This window comes from Mauremys mutica, chromosome 11 (assembly GCF_020497125.1).
Source record: "Mauremys mutica isolate MM-2020 ecotype Southern chromosome 11, ASM2049712v1, whole genome shotgun sequence".
In the NCBI taxonomy this organism is placed as follows: Eukaryota; Metazoa; Chordata; order Testudines; family Geoemydidae; genus Mauremys; species Mauremys mutica.
This window is the reverse complement of record NC_059082.1, coordinates 11,365,093-11,392,451: the sequence shown is the minus strand read 5'-3', so window position 1 is coordinate 11,392,451 and position 27,359 is coordinate 11,365,093. Positions and strand designations below refer to the sequence as shown.

At 42.7% G+C, this 27,359-nt stretch overlaps 1 protein-coding gene across 3 annotated transcripts in view; it reads left to right on the top strand.

The window, feature by feature from the left end:
* MCTP2 (multiple C2 and transmembrane domain containing 2) overlaps window positions 1-27,359 on the top strand; it is a 161,918-nt gene that overhangs the window by 4,378 nt on the left and 130,181 nt on the right. For all 3 annotated transcript variants that reach the window (XM_044980842.1, XM_044980844.1, XM_044980843.1), the window contains exon 2: window positions 21,084-21,627. In XM_044980842.1, the coding sequence (XP_044836777.1) occupies window positions 21,157-21,627 (471 nt within the window). In that variant the 5' untranslated portion in view covers window positions 21,084-21,156. The remainder of the gene's footprint in view (window positions 1-21,083; window positions 21,628-27,359) is intronic.

Below are 27,359 nucleotides of genomic sequence, written 5' to 3'. Positions count from 1 at the left end.
ACATAAGAATGGCTTTACTGGGTCAGACCAAAGGTCCATTTAGCCCAGTATCCTGTCTTCCCACAGTGGCCAATGCCAGCTGCCCCAGAGGGAATGAACAAAACAGGTAATCATCAAGTGATCCATCCCCTGTCGCCCATTCACAGCTTCTGGCAAAGAGAGGCTAGGCGCACCATCTCTGCCCATCCTGGCAGATAGCCATTGATGAAGGTATCCTCCTAAATTTGTCTAGTTTTTTTGAACCATGCCATAGTCTTGGCAAAGAGTTCCACAGGTTGACTGTGCATTGTGTAAAGAAATACTTGCTTATGTTTGTTTTAAACCTGCTGCTTATTAATTTCATTTGGTGACCCCTAACCCTTGTGTTATGAGAAGGAGTAAATAACACTTCCTTGTTTACTTTCTCCATACCAGTCATGATTTTATAGATCTTTATCATATCTTCCCATAGTCCAGGGGTTGGCAACCTTCGGCATGCGGCTCGCTAGGGAAAGCCCCTGGCGGGCTGGGCTGGTTTGTTTACCTGCTGCGTCCACAGGTTCGGCCGATCGCGGCTCCCACTGGCCACAGTTTGCCGTCCCAGGCTAATGAGGGTGGCGGGAAGTGGCAGCCAGTACATCCCTCAGCCTGTGCTGCTTCCCGCCGCCCCATTGGCCTGGAGCGGCGAACCGCGGCCAGTGGGAGCCGTGATCAGCTGAACCTGCGGATGCGGCAGGTAAACAAACCGTCCCGGCCTGCCAGGATGCCAAAGGTTGCCATAGTCATCCTTTTCCAAACTGAAAAGTCCCAATCTTATTAATCTCTCCTCATACAGCAACTGTTCCATACCCCTAATCATTTTTGTTGTCCTTTTCTGAAACTTTTCCAATTCTAGTATATCTTTTTTGAGATGGGGTGACCACATCTACACACAGTATTCAAGATGTGGACATACCATGGATTTATGTAGAGATAATATTATATTGTCTTATCGTCTATCCCTTTCTTAATGATACCCAACATTCTGTTTGCTTTTTTGACTGCCGCTGCACATTGAGTGGATGTTTTCAGAGAACTATCCACAATGATTCAAGATCTCTTTCTTGAGTGGTAACAGCTAATTTAGACATTTTATATGTATAGTTGGGATTATGTTTTCCAATGTGCACTACTTTGCATTTATCAACATTGAATTTCATCTGCCATTTTGTTATCCAGTCACCCAGTTTTGTTTTATTATCTAAACTGAATGTAATTCAAAATAAAATAAACAGAGGTAAAATAAGGCATTTTGATCTTGCATTCCCTGTACAAACTAAATTTTCATTGCCTTCAACATGGCAGCTGCCTTGCATGAGGACTGTCACCATCATGCTGAAAGATATGAAAAGTACCCTGGACGTGTACGATAGGCGCTCATTACAATTTATTAGGGTGGTCACATTATTGTTTTGCTTTTAATGCTAACTACTGCATTTTTGCTGTTAACTAAATCTTAATGAGAAAAATCCTCAGTTAAAAAACAACAAAAACTGAGGCCTTGTCTACCATTGATATGGTGAACGGTCTTGAGCACAGGTGTTACTACGTAGATGGAGTTACACTGGGGATAACCCTTCACGTAGACACACTGCACTGATATAAAGCAAGTCTTTACTATTACTTTGCTTATTTCCTGGAATTATTAATTCTCTCTCTCAAAAAAGTTTATAACCATCAAACAAAGCTATCTTTAAAAAATTACCAGTTTAAGTCAATTTTTAAAACCCATGTATCAAATTCTGGGAATTTTTACTTTTTTTTTTTAAAACTGTGAAAGTGGCACAACTGAGGATTAATACATCATGTAAAATGGAAATGACAATGAACATATTTGAAACATTCTTGAAATGTTTGAGGAGATTTATGCCTATGTGCTGTGGTGTACCACAGAGATGTCTTAAAGAAGAATATTGCTGTATGTCTGTTAATGCCAGCTACAATAGACTGATAACTTCACATCAAGATACACAATTATCCTCAAGTGAACAGGTTTTGATTTGTCCATAACAAATCTAGACAGTTGAGGTTACAGTGCATCTTTTTCCATAACAAATCTAGGCAGTTGAATTTAGGGGTAAGCAATCTATGGCATGTGTGCCAAAGGTGGCACGCAAGCTGATTTTCAGTGGCACTCGCAGTGCCCGGGTCCTGGCTACCGGTCCGGGGGGCTCTGCATTTTAATTTAATTTGAAATGAAGCTTCTTAAACATTTTAAAAACCTTATTTACTTTACATACAACAATAGTTTAGTTATATATTATAGACTTATAGAAAAAGACCTTCTAAAAACGTTAAAATGTATTACTGGCATGCAAAACCTTAAATTAGAGTGAATAAATGAAGACTCGACACATCGCTTGTGAAAGGTTGCTGACCCCTGGTTTACAGTGTTAAATATCCACAGATTTAATTTTTTTAAAGCTTATGAGGAATAGCGAAACTTAGAATCATAGAATTCAAGATCAGAAGGGACCATTATGATCAATTAAGTGTGTGTGTGTCCTTAAATTGTGAAATAATCCATTGTTTTGTCACTATAGTTAAATAACAATTATTAAGTGATCAGGGTGCAAAAATACATCTTGTGATTTTGCTTTTTATTTTAATTTTTAAAAAATATCGATAGATATTATAGGAGAAGAAGGATTGTTTTAGGGTTACCTTCATATCAGCAATATTGCCATTCTCTAAATCCGGGATTCGCAACCTTTGGCCTGCGGCCCACCAGGGAAAGTCCCTGGCGGGCTGGGACGATTTGTTTACCTGCAGCGTCTGCAGGTTCGGCTGATCTCAACTCCCACTGGCCGTGGTTCACTGTCCTAGGCCAATGGGGGCTGCGGGAAGGGTGGCCAGCACATCCCTCGGCCTGGGCCGCTTCCTGCAGCCCCCATTGGCCTGGGAGAGTGAACCGCGGCCAGTGGGAGCTGCGATCGGCCGAACCTGCGGATGCTGCAGGTAAACAAACCGTCCTGGCCCGCCAGGGGCTTACCCTGACGGGCCGCATGCCAAAAGTTGCCAATCCCTGCTCTAAATAAAGGGTGCCTCTTGTCCTTCTAGTTTATACTTTCTCTCCTTACATGCTTCATTAAGGCTGATTTTTCAGAGGTGTTGAGCACAAGCATCTCTCATTGACTTCATTTGCTCTGTTCCTCTGAAAAACAAGCCCTTAAGCATGGACTCTTCAAGGATATAAGATCCTCTCTACTGCATTTAATCTGTACTGCTACATTGTCAGTTTGGACTTGTAAATATCCAGATATCCCTCCCAATGGAGAAGAAGCAAGTGGACACCCTACATAAGTAGGTAGGATGTGCTGTGCGCTCACTTTTGAGACATAACATAGGCTGATGGTAACATTCTATCTAGCCTTGGAGTTTTGCTAGAGTCCCTTATTTTAAAATTATCTATTTATAATGCTTTCTTCTTGTATTGGGTGCATTGATGGTTTGATCTAAATAATTTACAGATTGGGTTCTGTTGTGTTCAGTGATAAGCTCCTTCTTCATCTTCTGTTATGTGGGCTCTCTGGCCGGATTCCCTTCTACAGCCACATAAAGAATAATTGTTGCTTTCAGTTTGGATTTGGGATCCATATACATTACAAAATGTTTTTTTTTTTAATATATTAGTATATAGGGTTTGGGTTCTGTTTTATTTGTGTTGTATGTGGACTTATATTTTGGCCAAGGGGAAGAAGGAATATCTTATTCATATTCTTGCTGGGAAATAATATTTTCCACCCCCGACAATCTATCTGACACTCAGCTCCATGTTACCCCTTACAATCAAATGAATGGGGAAAATGTAATTTGGAAGGTAAATATTTCATTTACTGGACGATTTAATTCTACACATGCTTGGTTATCTTGGTGGTAATTTTTGGAAACAAGAAGCCTCTTCTACTCTAAGCTCTCAGCCAGAGAAAAAATAATTTCCTGCTGTTATTACGTTGTGAAATAGGATCCAACCACAGCACTGTGCCCTTTCTTGGGCTTAGAAGCAGCTGCTCTTATTTATTCCTCCACTCCATATTAACTGAGATGATACCTGTGACAGATTCCCTGCGGGGTGTCACTTGGAACTGGGGTACCACTGAGCTTGCCTGACCCGCCAGCCTGGGTTCTCTTTACGCTGTGCTGCTGTGACAGCTCTCAAGCCCCCTTCCAGCCTACACACAGGTTGGGACACACCCAGCTGCAATTTCACACAAATGCTGAGATGAGCTTTGCATAGGAAAGCTCAGCTAAGGAATGCCCAGCACTCAAGTGCACATCCCCTCTGGAGTGTAAAGCCAAAATTGTATCATCTTGCACTGCACAGAGAACTGTACCTCATAAGCTCATAAAATTTGCTCCCTCCCTCAATGTGGAGGAAGATATGCACAGGTTTTTGCCCCCCCCCCCCAGTTATGAATTCCACAAATTGGTTTCAGAGAAAATAAAATCAAGTTTATTAACTAGAAAAGATAGATTTAAAGTGATTATAAGGATTAGCAATCTGATCAAAGCAGATTTTACCTATCAAATGAAACAAATATGCAAATTAAGCTTAAGATACTAAAGAAATTGGTTACAAGTAGTAATTTCTCACCCTAAATGTTGTTTTAGGCAGATTGCAGATGTTCTTAAAGGCAAACTGCTCTTGCTTGCGGCTTTAAACTTCAGGTATTTCTTTCATAGATCAGACACCTTTTCCGGCCTGGGCTCAGTCCCCGCCCCCGCCCCCCCCCTTGTCTTTGTTTTTTAGATGTTCACAGCAGTCATCCTGGGGATGGGATCAGTGAAGAACAAACCCCTGATTATGTCCCTCCCCTACCTTAAATAGGTTTTACGTATGGTGGGAATCCTTTGTTTTCCAGTGTTTTCCAGGGAATCCTTGGCCTTCCCTCCTCCCCCTCCACCCCCCACACACTCTCAGTGGAAAAATACTGGTATTCTATCATGGAGTCCAGTCCTGGTGTCAAAGCAGCCATGAGTCAAAGGTTGTTTGTAGCATCCCAGGAAGGTGAGAGATTAGCATCTTCAAAGACCTATTGTTCTCTCTAGTGGTCTATTGACTTGTCCCCAGCTAGCCGGCCAGATTGATTGCATTCTGTCTGGTGGGCTTTCCCAAGGTGCAAGCACTTTTGTAGTCAATATTCCTAACTTTAGATACAAAAATGATACATGCATACACATAGAATAATCATATTCAGCAAATCATTACCTTTCCAATGATATCTTACAATCCTTATCTTGCACAAAATAAATCATAGTTATGCTATAATAATATTATAACAATGTTTTTATGAAGAATATGGAGTGTAGTGTCACAATACCTAGTGTGGAAGTTGTCATCAGTCAGTTCAGTTTTAGTCCTGGATATAATATGCAGACTCTGTTGTTTGATCTCCTATTGGTGATAGATGAAAATCAGGTGTTCATGCTGATTTATTAGATCAGTCAGCTGCCTCCAAAACTGATCACCAGATAATGTAGATCTGTGTTTCCCAAACTTGGGATGGCAATTGTGTAGGGAAAGCCCCTGGCGGGCCGGGCCGGTTTGTTTACCTGCCATGTCCACAGGTTCGGCCGATTGCAGCTCCCACTGCTCCAGGCCAATGGGAGCCGCTGGAAGCAGCGGCCAGTTCGTCCCTCGGACCGCGCCATTTCCAGCAGCTCCCATTGGCCTGTAGCAGTGAACTGCGGCCAGTGGAAGCCGCGATCGGCCGAACCTGCGGATGCGGCAGGTAAACAAATTGGCCCGGCCTGCCAGCGCCTTTCCCTACACAAGCAGCATCCCAAGTTTGGGAAACACTGGTGTAGATACATATCTGTGGTCACCAGCTGCGGTGAGCTGCTCTTAGATGACTCAGTCCTTTTCTCTCTGATGATCTCAGAAGCTAATATTTTGCAATCGCTTATTTGTTCCAATGTCTCACTGTTGACATTCCACATAGTACTATCCTGCCATCTCTCAAGTTCAACGTGTTAGGATTGTTAGGAAGATGAGTGAGGAAATACTGTTTGTGGTGTCTTCGTTCAGCTAATAACATCCTGCTCCATGTAGCCAACCCTTCTGAGCCTGCAGGGATTGGCAACCTTTGGCCTGCGGCCTGCCAGGGTAAGCCCCCTGGTGGGCAAGGCCAGGCTGGTTTGTTTACTGCTGCGTCTGTGGTTCGCCGTCCCAGGCCAATGGGGGCCGCGGGAAGCAGCGTGGGCCGAGGAATGCGCTGGCAGAAAGCATATTATAATGTGTAATGTGATCTGCACTCTCTACCAGTTGATTTCTGGGTAATGGTTGAGATGTTGGGTTTGAGCAAAATGATTTGGTCATGGCTACTTGAGAACTCTCTCTCTTATATCATACTATGTCATCTTTACAGTCCTTTGAGTAGCAAGAGCAAACGGCCTCTACCTCAAATAGGAGGAGGTGACGGCAACAATTTTGTTGTTGTTGCGGCCTTTGGAATTGGCTGTCCAGGTCCAGATTTGCTAGCATTCAGGGCATACTAGTTCCCTCAACATTTTCTTGGGAGATGAGGGTATTGGTTGATAACTGTGATAATACAGGAAGTACTAATTGTCTTGTATTAACTAAGTATTGCACTGCATGTCGTGTCTTTTTTTTTTTTAATTGTCCTCTAAAGCCCTGATTCAAAGACTCCCTGTGACTTCTTGGACTTTAGAACAAGACCTGTTCTTGATGATTCAGAAAGGGGCAGCCATTTTCTAGCACAGGGGTCGGCAGGAAGCGGCATGGGCCGAGGGATGTGCTGGTCACGGCTTCGCACAGCTCCCATTGGCCCTGAGCGGCGAACCACAGCCGGTGTGAACCGTGATCGACCGAACCTGTGAACGCGGCAGGTAAACAAACCGGCATGGCCCACTAGGGTGCTTACCCTGGCGAGCGATGTGCCAAAGGTTGCCGACTCCTGTTCTAGCGTTTAAATATTCCTAGTGCCTGATATGATCCATGCAACCCTGCACATCTTGCAATAACGTTATTTGAAAGTTAATCCATCCTGTGACATTAATCAGACCAAATTTGGGAAGGAATAAACATTTTCTGCTAGGTACAGAATCTGCAGTGAACCAGACTACTTTCTAATCTGTTTATTAAAGTTCATGCAATTCCTATTTCAAGATTGGTCACATTTGAATAAATGTTGAGCAAGGAAAGTTGATCTGTATCCAAAACACTTGAATAAATTAAGAAAAATACATATAAAAACTTGTTGGCTCTTGTCTGTATCTAGCAGTGTAGATATGGACAGCTGAAGTGGGGATAGTTCTTATATGCATGTCATATAAGCAGCAAAACATGAGTGGTCGGAATGGTAACTAAATCCATTAAAGGTTTAGGTTTAAACTTCCAATACCCAAGCTTTGACATTGAGAACTAAATAATAAATAAATACAAGCACAAGGAAGTAGTTCGATCGAATGGTACATTAATATACTTTTTTTTCCCAGTTAAGATCTGTTTTTACTTTGTAATTACAGGGAGAGGATAGTCATAAGACTTATTTGACCTCTTGCATGCACTTCGATCACCCTGGTTATATCTCTGAATGAGGCTATGAAATGCTTAGTATGCAGTTTTGGAGCTCTCTTCATCTCCCAGATTGCCCTCTCTCCATCCCTGCACTCTGCAACATATGCTGGCAGTAGAATATTTGCTCAATTTCCTCCATTTTCACCTTCATTTTTGCCTTTCTGCACCTCCCCAGTCAAGAGCTCTACATGGCTGTAGGATCCCCCTTGAGTCATTAGGCCTATCCCACTTCCAAGCTACTGTGGCCTTCTTGCTGCACCCTGGACACTTGCCCTGGCCTTCTATGATTCTTGGAAAGACTCCCCTTTCTCATGTGGGATATTAGTTATATACAGGGAGTCCTCAGACTTATGATGCCCGACTTATGTCAGATGCCACTTGCGGCGTTTTTCAGTTGGCTGCTCGTTTCTCCCTACGATGCTTGATTTGCATAAAGTTCGCTTGAAATCACTTCCTTGTTGCGTTATACTGGTATGGAGCTGGAAGAGGTCGCTTTTGATTGGCTTTGAGACAGCAGGGTAGCTTGTTGCAGAGTAGGGTTGCCGCTTGTTTTTGATTGATATCCCAGCCTTAAAGCTGGGCTACACAGCTGAAGTGAGAATTTACTTAAGCATGGATTTATGTGCTGTATTTTGTCCCACAAGCCATGTCTCCTGATTTCTAGTCCAGTGATGTGGTGAATTATCCATCACTTGGAGTTTTTAAATTACAATAGACTGTATTTCAACCATATGTTACTGGGCTGGAAGCATGAATCACTGGGTAAAATTCTGTGTTTGTCTTATGTTAAGTAGGAGGTCAGGCGACATGATTGGAATGGTCCCTTCTGACCTAAAAACCCATGAATAAGTCCACACAATAAGTACAGTGTGGACAGAGGTAGTTCTGAGTTCACTACACAACGTTCTACAAACGTCCCTCAGAACTTGTCTGGAGAGACTATCCTTAATGGGAGAGAAGATTGTTCCATTTCCTTGGGATTTAGATGGAATAATGCTGTGGCTTACACTATCCTTCCCATATTCCCCCCGCCAAAAAAACCAAACCAAAACAAAAAAAACCAAAACTGCACACAAATTCCCAGTTAATACTCTTGTTAGTAAATTCTTGTTAGTAGGAAATACACTGTTATGCCTCAGACTGAGATGAGAACCAGATGCCTTAAAAGATCTGAAAGTGAAATTTGGACTCTGAGTCATCAAGGACTCTATTCCAAACACTAATGGAAATAAAATTTCCAAATTTAAAAAATCAAGTGTCCCTGCCTTTGGGAGCTGTGTGACTAGATTATTAGTAGCTACAATGTCTTGGTGACATAGATCCGTACTGTTGAATTGGTCTTTCGGAGAAATTGCAAAAAAATGCTAAGCAGATAACTTAAAATTAATTTCCAATGTGGATAAAGTGAGCTCCCATATTGTGCATTTTGACATATTAAAAAAATCCTACTGCATTAGGCGTAATAGAATGTAGCTTGAGGTGGAGTTGGAAGTCAGGGACTTCTTTGAAGCCCAGCACCTGGTTTTTCTCTAAGTGTTGGGACTCAAAAAGAGAGTGCACAAGTTGCAAGTACATAGTGATTTAATTAAACCAACCTTTTCCAATCCATTTCAATGGGAAATTGTGAAACAGAATCTGCTGCATTCTCTTGTACATATTTGCTTTTTTAAATAAGGGCAAGATAAGAACATTTCTGGTGACGTGCCAGGGACTAAAACATAAACAGCTTTAGGAGAATCAACTCATTGTAGACTGCTAAAAGCTTGTTCTGATCTCCGGGACAGAAGCAGCATCAAAAAAGAGAGACCCATGCAAAGAAAAATGGTCTCTGCTTTGAAAAGTATTTTTGTAGGGACACATGGAATTATCCTGCCCTTTTTGTATCAAACATTTTACTGTCCCACTTCCGCGGGAACAATGCAGCTTTCCTAACAAATGTGCAGTCCTTTATCTGCATGAATCTGCTTTGTTCTGCTTGAAGCAGTAGCTCGTATGCATCAAAGTGGTTACTATGAATGCAGTAACTCCAATGCTTAATTTGTAATGAGAAGTGCCCTGGCTCAAGCAATTAAGTGCCAGGGCTCAAGCAGTTCTTTTACGTTCTTAACTGATGCAGCATGCCCCGACGTGCCGGGGCTGTGAACTTCCAAGCCTAGTGGCGTTGGGGTTCAGCCCTGGCACAAATTAAGCACTGAGTAAATCCACTATGAACAAGCGTGATTATAAACCTCTTAGTTTAGATGATTTCTGAACATGGGGTAGGGTATCATCAGTCTGCATGATCCCTAATGAAAATACAACAGAATCCCACCGATTGATACGCCTTCATATTCCGTTGTCTAGCTAGCATAAGCAACTGGGCCAAGTTAGTGGAGTTGAAGCCTGTTAATATCAGTAGTCAGGCCCAAGGTCTTGTATGTATCTCTCTTCTTCGTGTGTTTTACGCAGTGTCTTGCTAAACTTTATGGTGTCTCTATTCCTTATTATCCAAACTACTGTTTTCTTCAGTAGCTCATTGCTACCTATTACAAAACAAAATAGGGGATTCTTAGGGGAAGTTATGTTGGGTGTACCACATCCTCCTTGACATCTTGAGTCATTTTTGCTTTTTGTTAGATAAGATTAATATTTCCAGAAGTGTTTCCTAATTGTGTGTGCCTCCTTTTGGTTACCCAGCTTGATAAACATAGTTCCTTATTTTTGGAGTTACTGAAGACCTGTAGTCCTTAAGATGGAATTCAGAATAAGATCAGTGCTTTGCTACTGCACCTGTGTACAGTATGACATGCAAAATCACTACTGATCTCCTGGGGATTTAAGTAATATTGAAATGGAAGAACACATATCAGTGGCCAGGAAGTATTTTCTCAAATACAATACTTGCTTATATAAGTTATGAACTTGAGGCCAGAAATATTTATTGTTGCTGTGAATAGACCAGGGGTCGTCAACTTTGGCACGCAGCTTGCTAGGGTAAGCACCCTGGCGGGCCGGGCCGGTTTGTTTATCTGCCATGTCTGCAGGTTTGGCTGATCACAGCTCGCACTGGCCGCGGTTTGCTATTCCAGGCCAATGAGGGCGGTGGGAAGTGCCGCAGGCCCAGGGATGTACTGGTCACCGCTTCCCACCGCCCCCATTGGCCTGGGACGGTGAACTGCGGCCAGTGGGAGATGCGATCGGCTGAACCTGTGGACGCGGCAGGTAAACAAACCAGCCTGCCCTGCCAGGGTGCTTACCCTGGCGAGCCGTGTGCCAAACGTTGATAACCCCTGGGATAGACCTTCTCTGGATTCAGAATCCAGGCATTGTCTCATTTTAACTCCCTTGAAAGAGGCCACCCCTTCCTTTGCCCCAGCGATTTTTCCGAAGAGTCTCAAACTCACCATGTGAATTTCTGCTTGGTTTCTATTACTAGGTTATCCGTCTATGAACTAGTTGTACATTGAATGATGTGTTAACTAATTCTCATGCTCTCTGAGCCTCCCTTAAAGTTACAGTGCAACAAATGGCACTCGGGCCCCAAAACATTCAGGTGTACGGACAGATTTCCAAGCCATAGTATTGTGAGGGATTCCGAATTCTCTAAACTGTCTTATTTTTCAATGCAATCTTTTAATTCTGTGTGAATTTTATATCCATTTGGAATTAATGCCCGTTTTACAAATTACAGTATGCAGCACAAATAAATTGTTTGCTGTTTAGAAAAGCAAGGGCTCTCCTAAAGAAAATAAAAACTGTTAAAAGATGAGATTTCACGAACAGTTTGGGTCTGATATCCTGCAAAATTTACCTTTTTTGTTTTTCTTCCTCTAGCCTTCCTTTGTCATCCTCATGTGAGCAAAGGGAAAGTGCAGTTTACTTTCTGTGTGATTCAAAATTACAGCCTCACTCTCACTAGCAGAAAATAATGTTAAGAAACAGAAGTTCAGGTCTTAGTTGTGAAGAGATCTTTAATCTTACAAGTCTGAATGGAGGTATGGGATTCAATACTTAGTTCCTTGCTCTTTATAATGTACTCTGTTCCCTAAACCTTGCTGCCTGGATGCTGGGAAATGGAGCACTTTGGGATAAGGAAAACTGGGCAGCAGAACAGTTTGCTTAGTGCAGTTTTTTGACCTGTTCAAGGCAAGATTAAATTGTAACTGGTAGTTGTATAATGCCATTCCTGCTGTATGATACTGATCATAGAGGTCCTATTAATATTTACTGTTGAGAATCTTTCTTAATAAAAACACACTACAAGGTCACACTACTGATGCCGAGGCTATTGTATGGCTAAAACATCTGATGCCTACATAAGCCCCTTTGACTTTTTTTTCCTTTTTAGACTTTTATATCCCTGTTTTGAACGTATTTCCATCTTCCTTGTACCATTTGTGCATCGTCTAATAATAATTTTTAGAGATGGTGTTACAGATTTCTCTTGCTAGAGTGCACAACTGCCAAGTTTCAAGGAATTCCATGTGACATCTTATGTAAGTTATTTAATGAGTTAATTTTGTATAGTCCAAAACAATTTGCATTTGGCACAAAGTTCTTTTTTAAGCTTTGTGCAGTTAGGGCTGATGAAAGGTAACAATTTATTTGACTTCCAGTGGAAACAAATCACTGATTTCCTTCACAGGGTTGGTTCCCTTGAGCAACTGCGAGAAGGCAAGTCGTTATTCCTGGCACCCCTCAGAATTAAAGGGAGGGGTTGGCATAGTGGCAGGTAAATATAGGTCTAAAGGAGGTGCAGTTGCTGTGCAGGAAGGAGCTGGAGGGAGTTATTTGGCGTGAAGCTGGAGGAGTTAGCTCCATTAGCCCCTTCCATGCATCAGTTCCAGTTCCCACCCTGTCTTTCCATTGGTTCCTCAGCCTCATTCAACCCATTAAAATCCCCCATCATCCCCACTCACATTTTGTTTCCCTATTAACTCCTAACCTCTCCATAGCTCCCTCCAGTAGCTCCTGTCCCACTCACTCTTAGCTTGGCCAATAGCCCCCGAGTCCTCCGAGCAGCTCCTCCTTCCCCTTGGTACCTCCCATTAGTCTGTTCTCTCCCATCCATGGTGCAGTCTTACCAGACACATCCTCTGCTGAGCTCCATGCAAATAGGAACTGGGAGGCAAGAGTAGAGAGCAGGCAAAGGAGGAGGCACCATGGTTGCCTACTCTTGCTCGGCAGGTGCCCCAGCGACTTTGGTAGCTCTCTCTGTATGGTATTTGTGTAGTGAGGGTACTGAATGTGCAGCTTGCTGTGAGCCCTGATGTTAGAAAAACAACACAAAATAAATAAGACGTTCTGCCTCCCACTAGTACAGCTACGAGGCATGTTGTCCTGTGCCTTGCTTTGCGTGGTAGAAAGGGTGAAAAGTATTGGTGAGAAATTTTATATATAGCATGTCTTCTGTTTTAAAAGATAATGTAAGAAGTGAAAGTAATAGCTCCACAAGTTGAAGGCAGGTGCATATTTTTTTGCCACTAACTTTCACTACCAGGTACTATTTTAAGATGTCTGTAACATTTGACGGTTCAGTTACTGCCCAGAGTTAGTTTGCTTCTATGTGAAAAGAAAAACAACCTCTTCAGATTGTGTAAGGAGTCTCCAAGTAGCTAGGGCTTCTTCCTTCCGCTCTCCAGTCAGGACTGCAGACTAATGAGTACATGATATGCATTCTCATTTTTGAAACTCATTGTATATGCGACTGGTTATCTTAATAATAATAATAATAAAAAAAGCAAGAGCCCACAGCTTAAAATACCCAAGGATCTCTGTGTACAAGAAAAAAATAAAATAAAAACAAATCTTACAACAAGGTTTGCAAAATAAATATGTTGTTGTTAAGTTCAGTGTTTGCCCCTAGAGTTTTTATATTATGACATTCATCTGCAGAGACCTAGATTTCCTTCAGATAACATGAATAAAAGGAAGTCTGTTTCTGTTCATCGGTTTTTATTCAAGCATTGCAGCATGCAAGAGTTGTCTTTTGTGAAACAGTTAGCCTTTAATGTACTGCCTAATTTAGTGTAAAGTGATGGTAAGAGAGGAATGGACCAAACAAAAAGACTGTAGTGTACATGATTTCACTACATGATCTCACTGTTTTACACCTTTTCTAGCTGAAGGATCCCAAAGTGCTTTTCAAAGAGCTATATAATAACAGAGAGACATCACTTCCAATTGAAACTGCAGGAAAAATCGAGGAAGGCAAAATGTAATTGCTAGAGTTGGAATTTGGCTAAAACACTTAAACCCCTGCAGTGGCAAAAAGTCCCATGAAGTCTTTAATGAGCATATGTGATTAGGACTTTATCTACACATTTGCACCTGCAGTAGCACAGTAACCAGTCTGGGACATTTGTTAGTACTGACATAGGGGGAAGAATAGTCTGCAACATAGCTGCATCATTGAGGTATTCCTTGTAGGTTTCCTATCCACCTTTTGGTCCTGTTTAGCTTATGAGATAAGAGGTCGCAGGGCCGGGAGGGATGGCTATACGTCCATCCAAATCAATGCTTCATTTTGGCATCAACCTGTTCTGTAAGAAAAATTAAATGATTTAAGCAGCCAACATTCTAGGGATAAAATTGAGACCCTGTTGAAGTGAATGGGGCTCAGATTTCCTTTGAAACGTTTAAAATAAAATCAGCACATGTAAGAGGAATTGAATTTGAAAGCTCAAGGATAAAGTGATAAACTTGAATGCAAACAAAGGACTACTTTGCAAACGTATTTTCATAATCCTTTTTTATTAGGATTGCTTATCAGAAGGAGGCTATGTTTCCAGATAAGTAACTAAAATCAAGCCATTAAAATGTAAGTATGCAAAGCTTTCTGTCTCTAAAATTACTTGCATATAATGGTAATGATTTATACTTGGGTGAGGTTCTGTAAGCTGTGATAGGAAAAGTCTGGTACATCTAACTTGAGCTGTTTCATATCTAACGCACTTTAACATACCCATTGTTCTCTTTAATTATTGCAGCCAACTGATAGACAAACATGACTTGTTTGCCCTTCTTTTTCCCTTTCCCTTCCAGAGAGGAATGTATACTCCAGTTGGTATAACTTGTATGCAGAGGACCAGAAGAGATGGGTTATAGCAGAGAAAGGAACTAACAAGAGGGTGTAAGAAGGATACACCCACAGCCTCCTGCTGGTTGCTTTTTCTGCTACACCCCTCTCTGCTGGCACCATGTTATTTGTGTCACAACCATTTATTGGATCAAATTCAGAGATTATATTTAAACCTAAAGGGGATTATAGCCGTTTGGTGGCCAGACACTCATGTATCTACATCAATACAAATAACTATCGTTGGCAGGCAAAGCCACTGTTTGTACAAGTGTAATTTATCTTTGCTTGGAACCAGTTTAGGTGGACCTAATGCACTGTCCCCTGTGTCTCCTAGGGCTTTACACTGCTGCGGCTATGCCAATGCCTGCCACCAGTGGCAGAAATCGGGGGGAAATTCCTTGTGTAGACAAGGGCTAAATTATTTCAGCCTTCACGTTGAGGGAGCTGGAATGTGTAAAGTTGCATGAGGTTAGCTTCAGTAGAGTTTCCTTTGAATTGAAACCAGTGTTAAGACATATGAATAAAGAACATCTTCCTAATAGCCTCTATCTGTCATTTGTTGGTCTTTTCAGCTACTAATTATAAGAATTGTTCTAAATGTTGAGTAGTGGTTAGTCATAGCTGAAAGCATCCTAATTTAAGCATACATTCACAAAGCTTGTTGGTATGCAAACCGACCCTTTATTTTCACTTTCATTGTATAAGCAAATTGAATACAACAATTAGAATATTTATGAAAGGCATAACAGCAGTGTTCATGTGCTCAGTTGCATATACTTGATTTTTACTGCTTTTGTAATGTTTCAGTGTAAGCCTACAGGTTCAGTTTATCATGTTGTTCCATGGGGGCTGGTGGCAGTAGTGGGGTGAGTATTCAGAATGAATACAGCAACACATTCCGCAGTGATACCTTCAGATGCAGGTAAATATCATGACAGCAGTGTATGAGGTGTAGTGAGTTTGTCAGGCTTACTAAGAGTTGCTGGCATGCAGCAGGGAACTACCAATGGGCCTCTGTATCACTCACTTACTCCCCACCTAGGTAATAATAATAAGGTAATAATTGGAGATATACCAATCTCCTAGAACTGGAAGGGACCTCGAAAGGTCATCGAGTCCAGCCCCCTGCCTTCACTAGCAGGACCAATTTTTGCCCCAGATCCCTAAGTGGCCTCCTCAAGGATTGAACTCACAACCCTGGGTTTAGCAGGCCAATGCTCAAACCACTGAGCTATCCCTCCCCCCTCATCTCTTCCTGCCCTGTCTCGTCATCTGTCTTGACATTTGGTAGTCTATAAACAGTTTTTTGCCTTGGGGAAATAGGAAATTGTAAAACTATGAGGGTTTAATGCTATCAGTGGCTAATACTTTTGATGTCCAATATTTCAGTACTTGGGTCAGTCTGATGAGTGCTTGTAATGTCAGAATACTGTAGTGTGTTCCTTAATATGGTGTGGGTTGTGCCAAGTTTTTTCAAACATTCCTTTAGATTATATTGTCATTAGGAAAAAAGTGATATTCCTTAGATTGGTGGAACAGATTTTGACACACACACACAGGTCCTTTTGTCTTGAAGTATTTTGTTTTGATGATGATGATGTATAAATTATTGGAGAAACATTTTATTCATAGTGTTATTTGTAGAGTGCCGTATACATTTATAAGGGTCTGCACCATAGCAGCTATCATTCAGAGGGGCTTGTTCTACAACTACTGTTTACTGAGTGAAGTGCTTACTATCATGAATCCTTTCATGGAGAACTGTGCCTGGTAATGTTTGCAGGATTAGGCTGTATGTTAGATAACAAAACGAAGACAATAAGCCGTGGTGAATAGTCAGGAAAGTAGGGGGAAGAATAATAGAAAGGGAGTAGGAAACACAGCTCTTTGAAGAGCCTTGTTCATCTAGGGAAGCAGATGTTATGAACTGGTCCTGTCTTTATCAACAACATTTTGAATGTGACAGGTTTGTGTGCGAGAGAGCGAGCGAGAGCCAGCAAAGCAGAAGGTGCTGGATAAAGATGAATTTGAATTTCAATAGTGTTATTTTTTGGCATTTTCTACAAACGTGTTTGGCCTGGTAATTCTAAATGATGTAATATTGGAAGTGGAGGCCCTATGACCGTGAATGGCCAACCGTGTTTGAAGGGGGAAGGGTTTCATGAGACCTGTCAACAAAAGCAAGCTCAATATGGCCTCCTATGGTTAAAGCATTACACTGGGATTTGAATCTGGTCTCAGTTGCTGGCTCTGCCATGGACTTCTGTGTGTCCTTTGGCAAGTAATTTAGGGCCAGATTTATTTATATTGTTCCTCCCCACAAGTGCAGTGTGCTTGATTCTCCCCTTGATTTCATCTAGAGCTGTGGGGACTTACCTTGCTAAAAAACAGGCCCCCTGACCTCTCTGTGCCTCCGTTCCCCACTGTTGAGATGTGGATAATTCTTCCTACCTCACAGAGGTGTCGTGATGAAGATACATTCATTTAGACTTGATCTAAACACTGTGTTTGTACCTGTATAGCTATCTGGGTTAAGGGCGTGACTTTTTTTTTTAACTGAAATAATGTCACAGCCACTAGTGGAACAGTTTTATACCAGTACAAAAGTGCCATACACCAGTATAGTTTATTCTCTTTCCTGTATGGGATTAGCTATACTGGTATAAGTACCTTTACACCGATTTAACACAAAAGCAGTATTGCCACCCCCAAAATGCTCACAAACCACAAATTAGGGTCCTCCCCAAAATCAAAGGATTAGGTTAAAAATCATGAGATTTAAAAAACCAGAACAAAACAGGATTCTTTTTATATTCCTTCTGACTGATCATTTGTTTTATTTTAGCTGGTTGTAGAGTTTTCAAAATGTACTGTAAAATTATACAAATGTGGTTTTTTTAAAGTGTTTTCCTGTGTTCCAACCAGGTCTGAAATTTGTCCTGCCTCACATTTTTACAAAAATCTAATCCTCCCTGTGCAATTTATTAAGCTCCTTTGTAAGGGGGGGCCTTACAAATGTTCAGTATATTTGGTCGCTGTTTTCTCAGGATGTGGTAAACGCCTTTCTCCCTCCCTCCCTCCCCCCACCCCTGTCCTGACTCATGGACAAACAATGCTTGCACACACATAGGTTGTTTGTTTCCACAGTGACCTGCTCCAAAAGGAAACCACTTTCCTGCTTGATTACTTGGAATATCACTTATATAGCGAAAGCAAATCCTCCCAAAGGAGTTGCACTACAAGAATAATTATGAAGCATTTGATACCAGTAAGTGTCTCAGCCATTAAGTGCCTAATCCAAAGCTCATTGGAATCAGTGGAAATCTTTCCAAAGACTTCAACAGGCGACGAATGAGACCTTAAGAGAATTACATGTACTTGAAGGTAGCTTCTTTGTTCCCTTTGTGTGTAAATCAGCTTTGGAACTGATGGAGCATTCAGTGCAATTTTTAAAGTCTGCCCAGGAAAGTGTGTTTGGGGATTCTTTTTTCTTTTTGAGTCAGGTTGTTTGGATAATAGCCTATTTCGGAGATTGCATGCTATTAATGCCGTAGTCAGTAAGATTTGTATTGAGTTAGCTCATTTTTATTAATTGTTTATATTACATTAATACCCAGAGGGCCAATTTGGGATCATGGTCCAGTTGTGCTAATCACTACAGCGAGGAAAACACAGTCCCTGCTTGAAGAGCTTACAATCTAAAAAGAACAACGACATGGAGGAAGAGTGACACCCTTAAAATCTATTGATGAGAAAGATTATATAAGTATATTATGAGGTCAGCAGGGACCCATAAGGTCATCTAGTCTGACCTCCTGTATAACACTGGCTAAAGAACCCCACCCAATAATTTCTGCATCAAGCCCATAACTTCTAATTGAGCGATAGATTCTAGAAAGACATCTAGCCTGGATTTTTATATACACTTTCTAACTTTTTAAAGTTTTATTATTTCATCAAAAATATCAGCATGCCTCAGCTGTCCCTTGGCCTTACTGCATCAACTGCGTGTTGGCACCACAGCAGAAATGGGTCTGGAGGAGAGAATAGTAGCCTTATGCCTCAGCGAGCTCTGCATGCATGAGGGGTGGGATGGAAGGATGTTCAAAGGTGTTTGTGGGAGGAGCTGACAAGTAAGCGACTGAGGCTGGCATCATTGGCAGAGAAGAGGAAACAGGGTGAGGGGCAAGGCGATGCAATAAGGGCCATATCCAAAGCCCATGAAGTCCACAGAAAGAGTCCCACTAACTTCAGGCAACTTTGCACCAGCCTGCAGGAGACAAGGAGTGGATATGTAGGGAGGGGCAGAGTTCAAAATGTGGATTGGTGGCTTGTTAATCAGCAACTGGCTGGTTAAATTAAGTATATTAATCTCATTTCTACCGTTTGAAAGCCATAGCTTAGTTTGTAAAGTAATGTATGCAGAGGTGGGTGCCCTAAGTATGATGGCCTCAGTTATTAAACGCTCTGTGGCCAAACTTATTGTGTTCCACCTCACGACTGTCCTGAAGTCCATTAAAACATCTTCCTCCCTTGGTCCCCTCAGAGGGCCTGGTTTTGGACATTCTAAATGAAATTAAAAAGTATTTCTGATGTCACTAGTCTCCCTGATATCAGTGGGGCTATTCCGAGGGCCTCCTGATTCAGCGGATGCACTATACCAGGAAGTGGTGATAGAGAGCGAGCCCACCTCACGCTCACCCTGCAACAGTGGCTCCTGTCCTACAGGGCTGGGCCTGACTCCTCGCTCTGGGCCTAGTGATCTGGTGTACAGAGACACAAATGCCAATCACTTGGATTTGGCCCCACCACCTTTCCATTGTGATGGAGGAATATGTACTACTTGCATGAAGGAGGGTCTGCAGGATCTGTGGCTGGGGGATACGTGTTTGAACAAGTTTTACTTTGTGTGTGTGTGTGTGTGTGTCTTCAGATGGTATTTTACAAAATCATGCTTTCTTGCCTACAGGAACCTTGCATTTATAGCTCTTGCTGGGCTAAACCTTCAAAGTGGTCTTCTCCAAAGAATAATTCTGTGTTGTAGTGGTGTGTTTCTGTGGGGAGAATAATGAGTGCAGAAAATGTTATTAGCTGTGCATCAATTGAAGCCTGGATTACTAGATTCTTAGCTGTTACCTTGAGCCATCACTGTTCACTCCACCTTGACTGATGAGTGGCAGTTCTCAGTGTTCTGTTTATGAGTTGGTATACTGGGATGCCCAAGAATTTGCTGAAAGTTTTAGATAGGATGTGCAGGAGATACCCTCGCCAGAGTTATCCTTTGTGGTCAGCATATCTGAAATACTGTCCCATGCTGAAGTGTCAGTAGAAGAGATTTTAGAACAAATTGATACATTAAACAGGAATAAGCCATCAGGACCAGATGGTATTCACCTAAAAGTTCTGAAAGAACTCAAATATGAAATTGCAGAACTACTACCTGTAGTATGTAACCTGTTGTACAAACAAACCTCTGTACCAGATGACTGGAAGCTAGCTAATAGAACGCCAATTTTAAAAAGAGCTCCAGAGGTGATCCTGGCAATTACAGGCCGGTAAACCTAACTTCAGTACTGGGAAAATTGGTAGAAACAATGGTAAAGAACAGAATTACCAGACACATAGATATCCATGATTTGTTGGGGAAGAGTCTACATGGCTTTTGTAAAGGAAAATCATGCTTTACCAATCTATGAGAATTCTTTGAGGATGTCAACAAGCATGTGGATAAGGGTGATCCAGTCAACATAGAGTACTTGGCTTTGACAAGGTCCTTCACCCAAAAGCTCTTAAGGAAACTGAGTAGTCATGGGATAAGAGGGAAGATCCTCTCATGGATAATTAACTGGTTAAAAGATAGGAAACAAATGGTGAAGCCAGGAGGAGAAGACAGGGATGGATCATTCTAACTGTTCTGTTCTGTACACTACCTCTGAAGCTTTGGTACTGGCCACTGTCAGAGACAGGATACTGGGCTAGACAGACCATTGGTTTGACCCAGTATGGCATTGCTTATGTCCTTTCAGGCAGGAAAATGTGCACAGAAGGTATACTAGCATTGTAATTTTTTTCTCATGAAAACGTTACCATGAGTCAAATCTTTGTTTACAATATATACTAAGCCAATCACTCTTCCAGATTACAGTAACTATAGTAGTTGTCAAGTTGAATATTTTAATTCATAAAGTTTGATAAACCACAATGTCTGGTTTCAGATGGGCGATTTCCACTCTTTCCCCTACTTCTGGTGATCCTAAAGGAAATGGGCCTCACATAATCTTATCTATCATTCCTTAGTGTAGGGCACACCTTCTACTGCTAATTCCCTCCCTAATAACGCAGCATGCTTTCCTCTTTCTTGTTCGAAATGGACTGAAGGTGTGTGGTTGAGACATCATGTGTCATAATCCACAACTGCTGTTCACTTTAATGATTTAGCTTTCATTCTTCTCACATTCTTTTTAGTCACCCTATGAATTACTGAAGTTATTTAAAACCAACAAAATGCCAAGGAGCTGGTGACATCCCCATTGCAGCTATGGATTTGGATAGATCCTCTGTCTGGGGATCCCTGAAACAGAAGACCAGGCCTTTGTTACAAAACTTCAGCATAAACAGGACAAAGAAAAGCTTTAGAAAAATGGTGGATAGAAGGCAAAGGCATTCCTTGGACCGGCGCCTCAGCGTATCTGTGCCTGACATACTGGAGAGTGAGTCTTTCACAGACGAAGAAACTACTTATTCAGGTTCCCAGGCCTTGTCCACCTATATCCCCAGCACTCTTTCCAGCTCGGTCATGTCTCTCAAGAGCAGCAGCACTCCTTTGAAAAGGGCAGGAGAGGACCTGCAATGGAGACAGCAGGAGTCTGTGCACACGGAAATCAACATTATGGAAACAGAAACGGAAGTCATGTGTGGATCAGAACCCAGACGGAAATCCAGCATTGACCTCTTTGCATTGCTGCAGAGAGCACGCCTGAGTGGTGATCTGACAGAAGAAATGACTGAGGTAAGGAAGGGGCTTTTGGATAAGCAAGGGTAAGTAATCATGTCAGAGTTTGCATTCTGTCCTTTATCTGGCTTGGTTATGAAGGATGGAGAAAGTTTAAAAATTTTTTAGGTCAGTAAAAAATTATCTTGTGAATAAATCCTATTACAAATTTTCCCTTTCATAAAGTGGAAAGCTCTAAATGTCACATTGGAACATTGTTCTATTATCTGGCTTTGGCAAGTGCATGATACTTTTAAAGGCAAATTTTTGAAGGTTCTCAGAAGAATGATCCCTTGATTCAAAAGCGTTTGAAGACTTCTGACTTTCAAAATATGTTGTTCTCTGAAACATTTGGTGTAATACTTTCTTTGTTATCATAATATACTGGTTTCATCAGATAGCAAAGATCCACCCAAACCAGATTGAATAGTAGAGTGGAAGGAAGAGTGGGGTAAGCTCTGCCTGAAATAGGAGTTAATTGAAACAACTTGATGGAGTACAGTGAACTTGTTAGATCCTGCTCAGGAATTTCTTTCAGGTTTTCATTACAGGATGATCAGTCTGGTTAACAGCACAAAGACAAAAGGGTTTTCTAACACTCCCATTTAATACTCATGGAAATGAGAGACTACCACTGACTGCAGTCAGGCACAGTACTGGCAGGAGGCATGTGAACTTTGTCAATGTAGCTCTGCCTGGGTTATTCAGTCCTGACTTGCATCACCACCTGCCTGTCCTGAGAGAGGCATGGCAGATTTGTAATATGGACAGCAATCCATGAGTAGAGCTGGTTGTCATAAATATTCTAAAATTTCATTTAGTTGAAGCTCAAATATTGACAGATTCATAGATTGAAAGGCCAGAAGGGACAATTGTGATCATTTAGTTTGACCTCCTATATAGCACAGGCCATAGAACTTCCCCAAATAAATTCCTAGAGTAGATCTTTTAGTAAAACATCCAATCTTGATTTAAAAGTTGTCAGTGATGGAGAACCCACCATGATCCTTGGTAAGTTGTTCTAGTGGTTCATTACTCTCACTGTTAAAAATGTACGCCTTATTTCCAGCCTGAATTTGTCTAGCTTCAATTTCCAGCCATTGGATCATGTTATACCTCTCTCTGCTAGATTGAAGAATCTATTATTAAATATTTGTTCCCTATGTAGACAGTCATCAAGGCTTTGTCTACACTACTACTTTTGTCGGCAAATCTTTTTTTGGTCAGAGATGTGAAACAAACACCCCCGACCGACATTGAGTTTCACTGACAAAAGCACAGGTGTGGACAGACAGCTTTCCCGCTGACATAGCTACTGCCACTCGTTGGGGGTGGTTTAATTATGCCAGTGGGAGAGCTCTTTCCCTTCGGCATAGAGCGGTTACATGGGAGATCTTACCGCAGTGCAGCTGTACTGCTGTAAGATCTGTAGTGTAGACATAGCCCAAGTCAGCCCTTAACCGTCTCTTTGTTAGGCTAAATAAATTTACCTCTTTGAGTCTATCACTAAGGCATGTTTCTAATTCTGTCATCATTTGCATGGCTCTTCTCTGAAGCCTCTCTAATTGCACAGAGACTTAATAGTTTCAACAAAGTTTTTGTCAGTAAGGATTCTGTGTGTGTGTTGTGACCAATCAACCAACTAACTCACTCTGTAGCTGGGCGGTTAGGATACCGGACTGGTATGGGGGAGATGCAGGTTCAAGTCCTTGCTTTGCTTGTTGTTGGCATGGGACAAGGGATTTGCTGGCCGCAGCTTCCTGCAGCCTGGAGTGGCCAGTGGGAGCTGCGATCAGCCGAACCTGTTGACCTGGCAGGTAAAGAAACTGGCCCGGCCTGCCAGGGGCTTTCCCTACACAAGCGGCAGCCCCAGTTTGAGAACCAGTGGGTTATGTTATAAAGGGGGAATTGTTGCAATGGGGAGTAGTCACAAAATCAAACATGCCTTTTCCCTTTCTCCTCTTTGAATCCTCACCTGTTCCAGTTTCTTACAGCAACTCATTTTATTTGTACAGTCTGTCTGTCTATCCATCCATCCATCTTGATCAGGAAGTACTCTTCCTTGGACCGCATCACACTGACTCCAGGATACCTTTTCTGATTCCCTACTTGCCATTGCATGAAACAATTCTCAGCGCCCCTTTTCTGACTCCAAAGTGTCCTTGTTACATCTTCATTTCAGGCGTTGTACATGTTGGTCCAGAGCCTGGCCCTCACTGGGGTTCCCTTGTACCACCCTGGCAGTACAAAGTGGTCGTAAAGCTGACCTAACTGACCACTGAGGACTCTTACAGCTCTGGTCTGTGCAACATCACCTCTCAGCATCCAGCATCAAGGGCATGTCTGAGGAGAATAGCTGCCTTCTGACTGATCCTTGGCTGGTGTAGTGACTCATTGGACCAGGGATTGGCAACCTTTGGCACGTGACCCTCCAGGGAAAGACCCTGGCGGGCCGGGCTGGTTTGTTTACCTGCTGTGTCCGCAGGTTTAGCCGATCATGGCTCCCACTGGCCCTGGTTCACCACTCCAGGCCAATTGGGGCTGAAGGAAGCGGTGGCCAGCACATCCCTCAGCCCCCATTGGGCTGGGACGGTGAACCGCGGCCAGTGGAAGCCGCGATCGGCCAAACCTGCAGGTAAACAAGCCGGCCCAGCCGCCAGGGGGCTTACCCTGGCAGGCTGCGTGCCAAAGGTTGCTGATCCCTGCCTTGGATAATACCTGCCAGTCTAACTTAGAGCAGCCCATTCTTATGCTGGGGACCAAACTCACTCCTCTGCAGCAGCCCTAAGTCTCAATGAGGTCCGAAGATGACATACAGCCACCTTCCTCCCACCTCCCAGTCCTGCTCCAGACGCCATTTCCCTGGACCCAAGAACTGGGGCCTAGAAGTCTCTGACCTGGTTTCATCATCTGCACCATCACTTAACTGTGATACCTAAACTGCTGTTTCCGCTAAGGATGACCTCAGACGGTTCTGATGCTCTCCATCGCCCCCTAGTGCTCTGCAGTACCTGTCCACGCTGTCATTGCTGTACAGCCTGCCCTTTTCGGTAACAGGGCTGGAAACTCCTCCCCTCCCCACAAGATCTTGCTGCTCTTGACCACCTCTTTATGGATGAGGTACTGAATAGTCCCATTTCCTTGTACACGTCCAAATCCATTCATTTGGTTAGTCACTGTATAGACACCAGGGAAGCGTTTTATAGCCACGTGTCTCTCTTTACAAAATGTGTCATTAGTACGACTTACTGGCCTATTCCATTGCTGCCCCCCTGCACCATTTACACTCTGCTTTCTTTTGAGCCAAAATGATATTTGCTGTCCACAGTGAGCTTCAAGTAGAGCGAAGAAACCAGGGGCATACCTGCGTCTTGCCAAACGGGTGCCTCCAATCTCATTTGAGCAAGCTAGTATAGTGGCTCATGTTTCAAAACTGAGGGCCATATTGACACAAGCTGATGCAGAACGTGTAAAACACACCTCCATGAACCCCCACCCTCAAGTCTCCTGTATTCACCTACAGAAAAAGCTGTTCCTCCTGCCATCCCACTTGCCCCTTTTTGGTGTATTCCACTCCTGGGGCTTTGTTGCCATCCCATTGTACCCTGGAGTGAATCTGGTCTACTGCTCTAGCCTTGCTAGTGACCTGGTCTAGTTAGGAGTTTAGTCTAGAATGTGGTTTAGCCCCCATCCAAATGGTTGCCAAGCTTGCAGTTAAAAATCATTGTAGCTGACATTGTGGCAGTTCCTTAGAGCTGTTCCCAATCCATTGCCAGGGCGCTAAATGTTCTGCAGCCACAGAATCCAACCCAGGCCACAGAAATGTTCTCCAGAACTTAAGCTTTCAATTGAAAACAAACAAAAAAATAAATCTATTCCTTATGATTGCAGAGATAAGTTTTCAAGTGTAAGACAAGTACTAAACCAGTGCAGTGTTGTGTTCCTGAAATCTGTGAGAAGGTGAGAACTACCCCATTTATTGTAAATAACTGTATTGTTAACTGTTTCACTGCTGTTCATTCTAGCAGAAACATCCAGTCCCACAATCCCGAAGAGTGACAAAGTCCCTGATTTTCCCTGATGTAGATATCACAATTTAGGGTTGGTTTACATTAGAAAAGTTGGGGAAATGGTATAACCGAGACATTTTATAATTGCACTATAAAGTTGTAAGCTGATATACATGAGGGATATAGTTACTGTTATAACTGAATAGTGAGTTCTAAAATGCCTAACCTGCCCTGGCTGGAGTAAATATCATTATCATATTGTGCTTTGTCATTCATTATTTAAAGTAGTACAATCAATAGTATCCTCCTAGAATGTAACTTTTGCTTGTACTAACTTTAGCAGTGCCAGTTTAAAAAACCATTAGCTAAACACATAACTTTAGACACTGGACAGATGAAATTTGCTTATTTTCAAATGTATTTTTAGTTATATCTGTAAAATAACTTACAATTGGCATGAAAATAAATCTAGTTCCAACTATGATACCAATAGCAATTAAGGAGTCAAATATTAGTGAGTCACATACATGATTGTGATCAGTAAACATAAATGCCAAAATGATTAGAAAAATACATTCCCCTTTTTAATAAAAGAGAAAGATACACTGGAGGGTAGAGATAGGGTCCAGAGTGACTTAGACAAATTGGAGGATTGGGCCAAAAGAAATCTGATGAGGTTCAACACGGACAAATGCGGAGTCCTGCACTTAGGAAGGAAGAATCCCAGGCACCGCTACAGGCTGGGGACTGACTGGCTAGTCAGAAGTTCTGCGGAAAAGGACCTGGGGATTACAGTGGACGAGAAGCTGGATATGAGTCAGCAGTGTGCCCTCGTTGCCAAGAAGGCCAACAGCATATTGGGCTGTATTAGCATTGACAACAGATTGAGGGAAGTGATTATTCCCCTCTATTCGGCACTGGTGAGGCCACACCTGGAGTACTGTGTCCAGTTTTGGTCCCCCCACTACAGAAGGGATGTGGACAAATTGGAGAGAGTCCAGCGGAGGGCAACGAAAATGATTAAGGGGCTGGGGCATATGACTTACAAGGAGAGACTGAGGGAACTGGGATTATTTAGTCTGCAGAAGAGAAGAGTGAGGGGGGATTTGATAGCAGCCTTCAACTACCTGAAGGGGGGGTTCCAAAGAGGGTGGAGCTCGGCTGTTCTCAGTGGTGGCAGATGACAGAACAAGGAGTAATGGTCTCAAGTTGCAGTGGTGGAGGTCTAGGTTAGATATTAGGAAACACTTTCTCTAGGCGGGTGGAGAAGCACTGGAATGGGTTACCTAGGGAGGTGTTGGAATCTCCTTCCTTAGAGGTTTTTAAGGCCTGGCTTGACAAAGCCTTGGCTGGGATGATTTATTTAATTGGTGTTGGTCCTGCTTTGAGCAGGGGATTGGATTCCTCCCAGCCCCTCAAAATCTGAAATGATGCCCCGGGTGAGTTAGACGTGGCCAGAGGACTATCCCGGTCTTTGGATCAGATGCTGTGATGCGGTTCTCACCATAAATCAGCCCTACCATCCTCTGGTGCTGTCGTGTGGTCTTCTCTGAATCCCGCCCCCCACCCCAGTTTGTCAGTATATTTCTGGGGGGGTGGGGGGGCAGAACCAAGTGCAAGATCCCTGGGAGTGTGGGAGAGGGTTCCTCCCCAGAACTTGACCGAGAGGGGACGTCCTCTCCCTGGACAGGACACTTGGGTGGGCCCCGACTTCGGATGGGTGGGAAATGACAGGGGGCA